Source organism: Plecotus auritus, assembly GCF_963455305.1.
Source record: "Plecotus auritus genome assembly, chromosome: 6".
In the NCBI taxonomy this organism is placed as follows: Eukaryota; Metazoa; Chordata; class Mammalia; order Chiroptera; family Vespertilionidae; genus Plecotus; species Plecotus auritus.
In genome coordinates this window covers 100,845,318-100,859,692 of record NC_137773.1, presented here as the reverse complement: position 1 = coordinate 100,859,692, position 14,375 = coordinate 100,845,318, and the positions used below count along the sequence as shown (strand labels likewise).

Below are 14,375 nucleotides of genomic sequence, written 5' to 3'. Positions count from 1 at the left end.
CCCTTCCCTCTCTTTCAGGCTTTCTAAACATCCATGGAAAAATATCCTCAGGCGAGGATTGAAAAAGAAAATGAAAAGCTGTCTGGGGTTCTGGGGCCTCCTCATCCCCAAGAACCCTCAGCCCCCATCCATCACACCCTGTGCAAAGCAGCAATAACTGCCCTCCCTTTGCCTACACTCTCTGCCCTGGCTGCCCTTCAGTGACTTCTCCCTGTTCTAGTGCTCATTTTGGCCTGTTTCCTGAGGAATAACAGTAATGAAGCTGATCTGTGTGGTACTTGGAGCCCACCCTCTAATGCAAAGCCTTTCCTGGGTCAAACTCTAGACCCTCAAGAATGGAAACAGAAATCATAAATGAGAGACTATCTGCTCTGACAGTCCTCTAAGCTCCCCTCCTCCTCCTGGCCAAGCCTTCTACCCTGCCTGGGAGGTCAGAACAAATTATACATGTCCTCTGCTCTAACTCACTGGCTTAACCATCTCCAAGCAGCCCCTAAAACACGAGTTCATTTGAAGGGGGAGACTTCCCAGAGAGAAGGCCCCCGGAGGCCCAGCAGTTATCAGCACAGGCCTCGCTGCCTGCTCCTCTCGCTTCTAAGGCAAGGGGGTTCTTGCCCTCACTCAGATTCTCCTGGCTAGTATGACCCCTTTCATATTGGCTTACACAGTGGCTCCTCCTGGGAACTTTTATTAAAACCCCATGGGCAGTTTAGGGAGGGGGGCTTTAAGGGCTGCCAGACGGGTTCTTTCCCATCATCTATTCTTAGTTGCCTGTTTATCTCTCCCTCCAGGTAAGTAGGTCTGAGAGGGCTTAAGGGCAGGATCCATACTTCTTTTTCATGAATGTATCCTTAAGGTTGGCCCAGTGCCTGGCACATTGTAGCTCAATGAATAACTGTTAAATGAATGAGTAGAAAGAACAGAACCAGTCACTTCATTTGGGTCCTGTAGACGGGTGCCCAGAGGGAAGGGCTAGAAGACAGGGAGCCACCCTTCCTCTTTGTCCCCTGTGTTGGGTAAGTCCACAGAACATTCCCACCTGAAAGGACCTATTCTCTTTACACTCAGAGCCAGCCCTGTGACATCTTGAAGGCGGGAAAAGGGGCATTTGTTTGTTTGTAACGGGTAACTGCACGTAGAAGGTACCACATTTAAAAGAGACAAAAGACCATACAATGAATATCAGTCTCCCTCAGACTCCCTCCCCATTGGCTCCTTCCCCTCTAAACAATTCCTCTACAGTCTCTGGGTTAGAAACCTCTTTACAGATAGAAAGACTAAGCAATAACCCGGTTAAGCGACGCGTGTGGTCCTCGGAGGAGAATTTACAAGTCAGTGTTGAAGGCAGAAACATGTCCAGGGATCCTCACGCCCCCGCCACAGGCTGAGTCCGAGAACCCCAGGCCATCACGCGAGGGTCGCGGGCCAGGGTACCTCTCACCCGAGCCCGCGGCGGCGGCGGCGGGGTTAAAGAGGAGGCCCCGCCCCCTCAGTCGCCTCTTCCGGGTAGAGGGGGCGGGGTTCGCGTCACTTCCTGGAGACTGGCTGAATCCGGAAGTGATCCCCGAGGACCGAGTGGCGGCGGCGGACCCGGGCGGCGGGGCCAGGTTCGGGACCATGAGCTGGTGAGTGAGGCCCCGCGGCAGGGCCGCTGGAGCCCGGGCCGCGACGCGCCTTGCCCTGCGTCCCCTGCGCCCCTCGCCGCGCTGCCCCCGGGACCCTGCGCCCGGAGCAGGGCCCGACTGGCCCCGGTTCCAGGTCGTCGGAGTGGCCTTACCCGGTGTGCTGCCAGGGTCTCCCATCTCTCTGCAGGACTTACCGGGAGATGGGGCCGGGGTCCCGCGTCTGACTCGTTTCCCGACCCTTCGTGTTCCAAGGAGCCGGTCCCGTCTTCTCCCAGCGGCTAGAAGTGAGGGACTTCCTTGTTCCCTTCTCTCTTAAACACCCGTTGACGTGGAGTGTCTTCTGTCTCCCTGAGGGCACCTCTCCGCCGCTCCCATCAGAGCGGTGGCCCTCACTCTGGCAATCTGGGCTCCACTCATTGGTCGAAACCCACTTGCTTTCAGCCTTTGCACCATTGAACAGTCTTTATAAGACAAAACTTGCTTCTCTTTGGGAAGGACCAGAATTAAACACCCACACCCACACTCCCACAGTAGGGTTGGATTGGTTTTAATCATTTCCAGGGCCATTACCCACTCACTGCTTTCGGTCTAAAATAGACATAGGTAAGCTTAACCATCACGGGAACTGTCAGGCCGTGAGAAAAGAAGCCAGGGAGACTCAGAGTAGTAGAGTCACAACTCCGGAGCTAGAAAGTACGTTGCTGCAGGACTATATAATACCTGGCTGTAGTATACACTTTACAATGTTTAGTGGTTGGTTTATTTTGTAAGAATCAGTTTGCCCAAAGGACCTTACCTGCAGGCCAAAGACCTGTATATCCACAACCCCAAACCTCAGGGGATCCTAAGTGTGCTTGTCTGAGTACATGGACCCCAGAGAGGGTACAAGATAAATCAACCCTTTTGGAATCCAGGTTTCATTAGTGTAGGGAACGTTTGCCACTCTGTCCTCAGAGTGTAGCCTATTTATGCCAAGTATGTGCATCATAACTTAGTTATGGTGAACGAAGATGGTAGAATATACTTTGGGAAGGCTCCTGCAGGCTCACATTTGGTCATCAGTGGAGACTGTAAGCTCTGGTCACAAGCAGCTGATGTCAGTCAGTGTCAAGACTAATGGAAAATTTAAACAACGTCTGTCCCCTCTTCCCCCCTGCTTCTTAGAGAAAGATTGATGGACAAATGTCAGACAGTAGTCGCCAGCAAAAGGAGGGACGCCCGGAGCAATGCCCTAATAAGCCCCAGCAGGAGCTGCTCCTTTCCCTCCATCTTTGCTCCAGGAGGCCAACAGGCGGCTGGAGCCTTAAAAAGCTAACTTTCTGGTCTTGTTATAACCTAGTTAGTGATGGGAAAGTGGCAGTCCTTCAGTTCCCTTTCCTAGAGGAATTACTTCCTTAAAGCGCCAGTCTGGGTCCCCTGACCTTGTGATACAGATGTCCCCTTACTGCTGCATCTTGAAATTTTGGTTCTCCCACCTATTTTTTCAAGGTAAAAAGCAGAAAGTACAGGTGCATCCTATTGCTTAAATTTGAGTTTACAATTTTTAAAAAAAGAATCAGTCTTTTCTTCATAAATCAGAAGAGTGGAACAGAGACCACTAAAGGGAAAGGATTCTCTGGGTGATCGAGGCACACTATTTCCACCTGTCTCACAGAAGTTTTTTTCTGCAAAAATGAGTAGCCTATTTCCTAAAGTCTGTCAGGTTGGAGAGAATTGAAATTGACAACTGGCTGTCTAGCAAAAGCTGAGATTTTTATCCAGTTGAATTAATTACCAGTACATGCACATCTTGGCACCTCCTTGGACTGAGGGTCACAACCAAAAGGGCAGCTTTGTCCCTCAAAGCTGAGATTCCTTTCTCTTTCTCCTTAGAGGTCTTCTACGTCATCTCTTGCGTGGTCCCTGACCCCCTCTCCCTGAGAGGGGAATAGCACCGACGCCTGGGCACACAATTGCACTCAGTTCCTGGCTCAATGGCTGGCAAGGGAACTGGGGCTGGATCCTTCTGATTCACTCCAGGAGTGGTTTTTCTGCTGTCAGAATCAATCCACCCATTCATCCGAGACTGGAATTCTCAGTGGGGGAAGAGACCAGAGTGACGTAGAGCCATCATGGGAGTTTGATGCCCAAGGTCAAGTTCACCAAGCACATGGGCTATGCCAGCTATCATTGAATAAGGCCTAGGGATACGCTGCCCATGGTCCCAAGAGGGTAACCATTGTTCTGGGCTTTCAAAATGTCACAGTGAGAAATGTCCAATATTTATGCCCTTTGCATACTGTGGACTTTGCATGAAGAGGGAGAGGTCTTTGTTCTCTGCTTCCTCTGTGCCTGCAGCCTACCCACCCCCTGTTTGTTTAGTGGGTACCTGCCCCCTCCTGCACCATCTACCCATCCAGTCATTTCACCCATTCATCAAGGTGTCCCAGTGGTTTGCCCTGCTAGGAAGAAGGCATTTGATGTTCACATCTCAGATTACTGATACAAGCCAGTGCTTCTCTCCTCTCCTCCGTGTCCCCCTCTGTCTTCGTGTGTGTGTGTGTGTGTGTGTGTGTGACTTTATTATGGTATGGAAGACGAAGTAAGAAGAATTAAGAAGGGTGACCTTAATCTGGTTTAGCTGACTCCAGGGATTGTAGCCTTCCCTGGAACCACAGAGCTTGATGATTTTAGGCTTAAATGACAAAGAAATGACTACTGGAGGAAATCTTCCTATACCTAGAGGCCCAGGAGTTTGACTCTGAATGAAGGAAATTAGAGCTAGTGCAGCCAAGTTTAGCTAGGAGCTCGAGTGCTGAGTACAAGTTCTGGTTCCCTCATTCACAGTGTGGCCTGGTCAGGCTTTTAACTTTCCTGTGTCTTGTTTTCTCCAACTATAACATGCAGTTCATAATCCCAACTGACACTTTGTCACCCAGGTCTTGTGAAAATTATGTAGACTATGCAGACATGGTTTATTTTCTAACTCTTCTGGGCTCTTCTACCTCTCTCTGCCAAATATTGGTATTTCATGTGATCCATTCTCTCCTCTCTCCTCTCTTCTCTCTTGTTCTCATCCCTTATACCTTCCCCATCATCTTCCAGCTAAAGGCCCAACTTTGGGCCATGGCTTACAAGGCCCTTCTGGATGTGGCTGTCTCTCTTTAGTCCTTTGTCCAGTCTTTTCCTGGTCTCTCTTGCTCCTGTTCCTCTGCCCGAAATGCCTTTACTCCCCACCTCCACAATCCACTGTCCACTGGGCCATGTCTACTCATCCTTCAAGAGACAGGGCAGGCTTCACCCCCTCTGTTGAGGGTCTTCCCTGAATGGCCCTCCACACCCTGCCAAGCTGGGTTGTGTGCCCCTCCTCTGATCCTCATTAGCATCTGTACTGAATTGTTGGTTCACTTATCAGGAAACCCACTAGTCTATGAGCTGTTGAAAACAGGAACTGTCCCTTGGTCTACTGCGATCTCCCTAGCACTATTCCCAACAGTTAGTAAATGTGTATTGAATGTATGAATGAGGATTTTTTTTTTTCCCCCATTTACTGACCTGCCTTAGTTCAGGAAAAAATTGTAAGATAAAAACGTGGAAAACCTACAAGCCACTTCCTGAAATGAAGAGCCTCTAAGAATGCCATCATTAAATTGACTGATGGAAAAAGTGACTTCCAAGATTGAGGACTGATTGTTCTCCCCGCTCCTGTCTACCTGCCCCTCCCCCAACTACTTTCTCCTGTACTTCCTCCCTACTCCTATATGACTTGCTCATTCTTCCAGGTCTCACAGGTGTGCACCTCTCCCCCATAAACTTCGTGAGGGCAGGATCTACAATTCCAAGTTTGTGTTCACATACTATCTTGTACATAGTAGGTACCTAATAGGTAATTGTGACATGAAATGACTGGAATATAAAGAAAGAATGGCAGATTTTCTCAGTGGAGTCTCTTTGCCCTTTAGCATTACCATTGCTATCTTACATTTGTATAGTGCTTATTAACCTTTCAAATTGCTTTCCCATCCATTATTTGATTCCCTCCTCACATTTACCCTTTGAAGTATGCGGTTCAGGTCTTATGATCTCCCTTTGACAACTTATTAGTATTAGAATTCAGTTACACAGTACCTGGCAGAACTGGAACTAAAACCTGCATCTTCTGAGTATTCTCTCTGCTTGAACAGAAACATTGGCAAAGTGGAAGGCCATTCTCAAACTGAATTGATCCCAGAGGAAGTTATTTGACTTTCCTAGCATGTATCGACACTACCAGGTTGGGAGTGAATTACAGGAAGTTGCCATTTTTCACACATAAGGTGATAGAAGTCCTGTGGACTGCACACCACCAGGTGTTCTGGACCATCTCAGCTGCTTCCTGCTCTGGTCCTCCACACCTGGGGCAGCCATACCACTCACTCATCCTGTGACTTTGGACAGGCCAAGCTCTCCCAAGACCTTTCCTCCTCTAGAGAGCATGGCAATGCCCAGAAGACGGACAGGGACCCTGTATCCGAGACATTGCTTTGGGCACAAATGTAAAACACCTCACTCTTATTTTAGCTGTTTGTAGGGGAGGAGAAGGGACTTTTTCCAGGTTTTGAAGTAGTTAGAAATAAGTATCTTGAGTCCCACACCTTCTTAGTCAAAAGTTTTCTTATGTATTATACTCTTAAGTAAATCTGTTGAGGTAGCTTTAGAGTTGGCAATTGAGCTGTTAGAATTGTTTTCACAAACCCAGTATTTTGGTGGCTAATCCATTAAATGGGGCCTAGTGTTGTGTATTGCACATAGATAGTGCTCAATAAATATTTGTTAGCTTAATGAATATTGAACATTTTTGATGTATAAAGACCCGTGCTAAATGTTGGGGGACATTCAAAAGCTATAAAAATTGATCCCTCCTGTTCTTGGCCAGAATGTGGAAGGTGCCAGGGACTCATAGGAATGACAGTGGATCACTAAATGTCAGTGTGGCATCGTCAAGAAAGACTCCAAGTAGAGGATGGGATTGTACTGAACCTTGACCTTCCTAGTATGTACTGGTTCAGTGGGGAATGAGAAGAACGGTGGGGAAAAGGTGTGTGAGACATTTGGGATGGATGGACATTCAGTAGCCCAGTTTGGGTTTAGTAAAGAGTGACTTGGATAAGAGGCTTGGTTTATTGAGAGCTGGCACTCTAGTTGGGGTCACATTGTAGAGCCATGCTGAGGAATTGAAATTGACCCTAGGCTTTTGAAAATTGAAGGTTTTTTAAGCAGGAAAGTGGTGGCAAAAGCAATGATTTAGTCAAGGTAATTTGGTAGTGGTCCACAGGATAGCTCAGAGAAGAGAGAGAATGGAGCTGGGGAGACTAAGCTGCACAGTGGCTTCCAAAATACTTTCACTCCAGCTCTCAGTCAGAAGTACCTTTGATATCACCACACACACACACACACACACACACACACACACACACACACTTGAAATAAGTTCCATACAATATATGTGTAATGCGCTCTGATATTTTTTATGTTCTATTTCATTTTTTATAGAATGACCCACTTTAATTGATTTCATGACTAATTTTAATATATGTTTACAATGAACTAATGAGTAGCAGTTTACATGTCAGTGAGGGGTAGATATTCTACATAGACCTTAGTTTGAAAAACACTTATCTAGAAGTTTATTACAAATATTCAGACTATAAGCTAATACCCATTACTTTAGCCAGGTTAGAGATAGTGTTGTTTATTTGGTTGGTGGTTTTTTGGTTTTGGTTTTTTTTGTGTGTGGGTTAAAATAAATACAGAAGGGGCAACTGTAGCAAACACTAGCCATGTTCTTTATAGGAACTTATTCCTTAGATTTGCAAACTGTCAATCATTTTGAAAACCCAAGTAGATAAAAGCTTATACTGAGATATTCAGTGTGTGAGTAATTAGGGAAAAGCAGATTAAATCAATCGTGAGATGCCATTTCACAGCCATCAAACTAGCAAGAATTTTGAGGACTGGTGGTGCCAAGTATCTGAGGATGAAAGGTAGTGGGAAGCAGCATCCACTTCTGGGGCCTGTGAGGTTTATAAAATGATGCCACCATTTTGGAGATGTATGCAGTACCTCGCACAGTTGGAGGCAGACCTGCCCCCTCACCCAGAGAAACTCCTGCACCTGTGCAACAGGTGACATGCAAGGACACAGGATGTTAGTTACTTCACCTTTATAAATGCCCAGCCTCTAAAGCAGGGGTGGGGAACATTTTTTCTGCAAAGGGCCATTTGGATATTTATAACATCATTTTTGGGCCATACAAAATTATCAACTTAAAAAATAGCCTGTTATGGTGACGAATGTCACCTCAATAAATTTAATTTTAAAAATTTTTAATTAACCTGTTATATTTGGTCAAATATTTAGTTAACTCACCCCTCATGCACCAGACCAAATGATTTCGAGGGCTTTCTATGGCCCACGGGCTGGACATTCCCCACCCCTGCTCTAAAAAATGGGTAAATGTGATATCTTTACATAATGAAATATGTAGTAGTTAAAAGGAATGAAGTAGAGCTATGTGTATCAGCATGGACAGATCTCAGAAACCTAATGCTGAACATAAAAAGCTAGTCTCAAAACTTTACATTCAGTATTTTACTACATATATAAAGGTCAGACCTTTAAAACAATACTTCATTGTGCTTATAGATATAAACTTATATAGTAAAAATGTGTGGGAATACTAAACACTAAATTCAGGGTAGTGATTACATTTAGGGTAACAAGGAGGAAGAGAAGGAAATGGAATCAGGCTGTAGTCTTCAGAGCTTGCTCGGGATCTGTGCTGATGTACCATTTAAAGAACAAGTATGGCTTCGTGAGAGAATTTGACAATGCTAGGTGGTGGGTACATCAGTATTATTATTATATATACTCTATAATCTTTCTAATTGTTTACTATACTATATAGTTTTTGTCATGCCTGCCCTGGCCACCCCTCATGGCTAGGGCTGACCTCACTATTTATAGCAAGAGAATTACTGCCTGCTGTGGGCAACAGGTGGGGGTGACCTAGGGACGTGGCTTGGAAATAAGTGTCTATCTCAGATCTCCTCCTTTCACTGCTTTCCAGAGGCCAAACCTTTAGCAGAGAGAGGAAAAGGAAGAGTGAAAGCTCTTTTTAAGATTCCTGGTGGGTGAGAGTCAGAAGTGAAAATGAGACTAGAGATAGTGCCTCAGAAGCTAAGCAGCTGAGCTGGGCTGGTGCTTCTCAGAGTGCGTGCATTGAGCCGCTGTGAACCCACCCTCAGAGTGGAAGGTACCATCAGAGAGTTCTCTCCAGCTTGTCGAGTGAGCAGGACTATCTTTCACCTCAGAGTGCCTTATGTTTCCCTTCTGTGAAATGTGGAAACCCACTCTCTACCTCTTTCTGTCCTAACAGGTTAGAATGGAAAGAGGTGACAACTTGTCTGTCAAATATTATGAATTTCTCGAAGAGCTGCCAGGAAAAAGAAAAAACGAGAACTTTAGACTACCTGTCTGAATTGCCTGCCTTCCTCTCTTCTCTTGAACTTCAGGTGCTCGATAAGCCTCCAAATTTCTTCCACTAATCTTTTTACTTTTCAAGAGAAAGTCACTACTCAATTTTAAGCAAATATTTTAACTTGGACCTGGTAGTGGTGCATTCTGGTATGAGACTGCTGCTTGCCCCGAAAACAAAAAAGGCATTTCAGATTTGCCAGCCATACTTAACACTCTGTAACTTCGTTCAAGTCAGCCCTCTGGGCCTCAGTTTGGTCATCATCATCAAAAAGTATTTGCAACACTTACAGGCTGATTACTACATATCAAGAACGCTTTTAATCATTAAAAACTCAGCCTCACAGCGACCCTGTAAGATAGGTATATTATTGTCCTACTTTACTAAGACCTAGGGAACTGAGACACAGGGAGGCTAGCTGATATGTTCAAGGTCTCTGAACTGGCAGTTGCCAGAGCCAGGATTTGAACCCAATCCGTCTGGCTCCAGAGTCTACCCCCTTATCCAGTGCACGGTCTCTTGTGTGAAACACAGGAGTGTACCACTTTAAATGAACTGATGGATCTGAAGCACCGAGCACAGAAACCTACGATAGCAGATACTCAATAAATGGTGGCTTCAATTAGATGATCTCACTCAACATTCTGTGATTCATTCTGTCTTCCCTTTCAGAGGTCAGCCTGGGGAGCAGTGGGGAAGGACAGATCATAGCTGAGCTGAGTGATTGTTCTGGTCCAAGTCACAGAGTCATGCCTCTTATTTTTAAACACTCACATACCTTGTCAGCGTGGTGGCAAGTCAGGGTAGTGTTCCATGTGCTCTGGGTTGGATCCGGCTAATTTAGGGAAAGAGCTGAGGTGGGGTGGGGTGGGGCTGGACAGGCTGTGGACATAGGCACTGGAAATAGATCATTTACTGCTCAGTTTGTTTCCTGTTCTGATGGGGTCTCTCATGTCCTTGCTCCAGCTGAACTTTCCTTGGCCCATTGGCATTGTGGCCAGCTGGCCCTTCAGAGAGGATGGCAGCCAACAGCAGCTGCTCTGCCGGAGCCAGCTGACTCCATAAGCCCTGCCCTGGCCCAGGCCCATGGTTTTCTCTCTGATTGTCAAAGTGGTGGTAGCCTTGGTGAGGCCTCAGACCAGACAAGGCAATGTGATCCAAGGATCTGGTAACAGAAGGATGGGGGAGGAGGGCTTGTCCTTCCAGGCTGCAGAAGCTGCTGCCTTTCGCCCACCTTCCTGCTCTTGCCGAGACAGTGACTCAGGCCCAGACCACTCCCCCGGGAGCCAGGATTTCATCCACTATCAACTGCCACCTACTCTCTGCACAGCCCTCCCTTCATTCTCACCTCCCTCCCCCCACTACTGCCATCTTTGCCCAGCTAAAGCTATTGGAAAGATATAGGTGGGGTAGACTGAATCATTGCAGGGCTCTTTCCACCCCCAAGCCAAGCTTAGGCTCATTCACATTCAGTAGAAACAATTCTGGAGGCCAAGTGAAGACTAGGGAAGAATACATAAATTTTAGCTTCTTTACACTTTTTGTAATGGAAGTGGAGGACTCTCCAAAGAAGGCAGGGCTTGAAGGATCTGCTGGAGTGACCAGGGGATTCCCACCCAACTGCCATCTGGGCCTGCCTCTTGTCTCTCTGCATCTGCAGTAGAGGGGGTGGAGCAACAAAAGATCGAGAAACCTAGCAAATTGAAAATGCAAAAGAGCTGTTTTTGTAAATAGAAATTACACAAGAGCAGGAGTTTTTTTGGAAAGGTTTTACTGAGACAGAATTAGCCAACTGACATCATGCTGCTAATAGAGATATTTACTGTTTGAAAAGTATATTTGTAGCTTTGGAGAACATCCTGTTGACTTTTCTTCATTGTGAAGGAAAATAGAACCTTTTTCCCCCTTTTCCCTCTGTACACAGAACTTTTTTCTTTTCTGAGGTGGGGCACATTGGGGGTTGGAGAAGGGTAGGGTTGAGAGAAATGTTTTCTTCATTTTCCTGCCGAGATCAAAATATCCCTTCTCCTGCCCTCTGGTTCTCATATTTATGGAATGGGAAGCAGAACCAAGGAAGGAATCCTGCTCCAGATGCTGGGAGGTCAGAGCCCTCTTGATTTCTTCTGGAACCTAAAGATACTCTGGGGAACAAGCCCTGTCTTCTCTCTAGACCTCTGCTGACCCACTGGGTTTTGAGGGGAGAACCCCGAGGAAAACTGGGAGGAGAGGAAACAAAGTCCTCAAGGCCTGTGAGCCTGCCCATGGCCTGGAGGCTGCCAGCCTGGGCCCCATAGCCCCAGCTGGGCCAGGCCACACTGCTCTGGGAGAAGCTGTGATGCTGTCACTCTTGCCACGTGCTTTCCAAAGCAGCTGTTTCCCCTGCAGGAGTCCCTGCATGCCAGTAGGTGACTAGAACCCCAAGCATGGAATCGGGAAATCATTGAGAAGAGGCAGAAGAGCTGACTGAAATGCCATTGTTGCTCTTCCTTCTCACTTTCCCCTCACCACCTTCCACCACTTCAGTGGCAGAGAATCTGATCCCTCTATCAGGTGCCTGCCTGGTTATCTGGCTATTTCTCTGGCAGAGTGGAGCATATCTACCATTTGGCAGCCGCAGAATAAACCCTGAGACTCTTCTCTCTTCATGTTTCCTCTTAGGCTCTTTAAAATGTTTTCCCTTGACCCACACTCTGGTAACCTCACCAGGCTTTCCTGCCAGTACCAAAGGCCAGCTCTGTTTTCCTGGTCTCCACTGAATGTCCTTTCCCTTGACCCCAGCTGGTTCTTGTGGCTGGTGATACCCTTTTTATGCTTTGTTTCAGTAAGATAAGGATTGGGAGACCAAAGACAATGATATTACCTTTCTTTGTTCTTTATATAGCCTTATCTAAGAAGAGCTTTTTCAGGAACCTTAAATTAGAGTATTATGGTATTTTATAAGGCCCCTGGAGCAATGTACTTATTTTACTCATTCATTCAGTGCTTACTGTGTACATAAAACTAGGCTATATGCCCCATGAGATCATAGAATGAGTCTCCCTTGTTCATCCTGATATCCCTAGAACCTAGCCTAATGCTAGGCATAAAGGAGGTCCTTATTTACTGAATATTTATTCAGTTAAATGTTAAAAATAGCACTGTGCATTGTGTAGTACTTACAAGAGTGACAACAAAGCATAACAGTTGGTCCCTGCCTTTGAGGTGCTTACATGTCATAATCAGAAAGCAAGATGTATAGATGTTAAAGTTAATTAATCTGAACCCACGTAGAGTTTACTTCAGTAACGAAAGGATGGCTTAGTCTTAGGAAGTGTATTTGATAGTTCATCACAATACTAGGTTATAAGAGAAAAAACTGATCACCTATATGTATTCTGAAAACACATTGCTAGAATTCAAAAATCCAATCTTTGTATCTGTTAGTAAACTAGGAACAGAAAGATATTTCTTTATTCTTAGGAGGCGTTCTGGCTGAAACCATCCCCCTCTTTCATATATAATAGTGAAAGATGATCAGACTTGAAGCATTTTTACAAGTCAGAAACATTTTTTCTATAATTTCTAGCCAATGTCATAACACAAGACAAGAAATAAATATAAAATATTGGGAAAGAAAAGGGAAATTTTATCATTATTTTCAAATAAATATGATTATTTGGAAAACCTAATTGGTTTTGTTTGTTTTTGTCTAGCTAAATTTCTTGGGCTATATAGGTTCAGTATGTAAGTGTGGTGACTGGTTTATTTAACACCCAATAGCTTTCCTATGTACCAGGAAGATAAAATGAAAAAGTGAATTTCTTACAATATAACCAAAAATATAAAATTTCATGGAACACACCTAAGACATGTGTAGGGCTAAAAATTTCATATATAAATGTTACTTTAGAATCTTAATATTTAACAAAATAAATGTGGAGCAGCTATATGAAAAAAATCTCTCCAGACTAAAGAACATAAGAAAAGACTTGAGTGAATGGGGAAAAAATATTATGCTCTTGAATGAACAAGCCTAATATTTGTAAATATATACATTCTTCAAAAGTTAATCTGTAAATATAGCGCATTTTCAGTAATAAATATCCTGACTGGGGAGGAGGTAGGGGATTCAGCAGATGATTTTGAAGTTCATCTTATATAGTAAAATAAAATAGCCAAGAAATGTCATGAGAAGGGATTTGCTTGACTGGGTATTAAGAGCGAATTAATTAATTAACCTAAGTAATTGAATCTGTGTTATTTGGCAAAAGAGTAGACAGGTCTACAATATGGAATAGAAGTATTTGACACTAGTACAATGATTTTTCAAAGATAGATTTATTTTTAAATCATGTCCATACAACTGGCTTGTCATATACTCAGGCTCTAAATGGGCAATGATTTAAATATAAAAAAAAATAAACCACTAAAATTCATATGGAATTGCAAGGGACACAGAACAGCCAGAATAGTCTTGACAAAGAAGAACAAAGTTGGAGGATTCATACTTCCCAATCTCAAAACTTACTACAGATCCACAGTAAATAAGACAGTGTGGTACTGGCATAAATATAGACATGTAGATTAGTGGAATAGAATTGAGAGTCCAGAAATAAACTCTTATTTTTATGGCAGTTGATTTTTAAGAAGGATGCCAAGAAGGAATAATCTTTTCAACAGACAGTGCTGGGATAACTGGATATCCATGTGCAAAAGAATTGAAGTTGGACCCTTACCTCACACCATACACAAAAATTACCTCAAAATGGATCAAAGGCCTAAATTTAAGAGGTAAAACTATAAAACTCTAAGAAGAAAACATAGAGGTGAATCTTTATGACGTTGAATTTGGCAAATAGTTCATAGATATAATACTAAAAGCACAAACAACAAAAGAAAAAATAGATTAGACTTCTTTAAAATCTAAAACTTTTGTGCTTCAAAGGACAACATTAAGAAAATGAAAAACAAATCACAAAAGAAAGGAAATATATGAAAAATCATATATCTGATTAGGGACTTATACCCAGAAAATATTAAAAAAAACTCCTGCAACTCAACAATAAAAAGAAAAAGGCAGCCCAGTTTTAAATAGGCAAAGGATTTGAATAGATGTTCTCCAAAGAAGATATACAAATGATCAATAAGCACATGAAAAGATGCTCAGCAACATTTGTCATTAGAGAAATGCAAATCAAAGCCACAGAGAAATAACCCTCATACTAGAATGACTGAGGTAAAAAAAAAAAAAAAAAGACAGACAATGACAAGTGTTG

General features: G+C 44.1%; 1 protein-coding gene across 3 annotated transcripts in view; it reads left to right on the top strand.

Moving 5' to 3' along the window:
• The first annotated feature begins 1,521 nt into the window (after positions 1 to 1,521).
• BIN3 (bridging integrator 3) overlaps positions 1,522 to 14,375 on the top strand; it is a 40,538-nt gene continuing 27,684 nt past the window's right edge. Inside the window, exons 1-2 of one of the 3 annotated variants that reach the window (XM_080674193.1) lie at positions 1,560 to 1,625; positions 1,813 to 1,909. Coding sequence is in view for 1 of the 3 variants with exons in the window: in XM_080674191.1 (XP_080530317.1) it covers positions 1,618 to 1,625 (8 nt within the window). In the remaining 2 variants the exon portion in view is untranslated. Of the gene's footprint in view, positions 1,626 to 1,812; positions 1,910 to 14,375 lie in introns of all 3 variants that reach the window. The other 2 variants (XM_080674191.1, XM_080674192.1) reach the window with 2 other exon arrangements.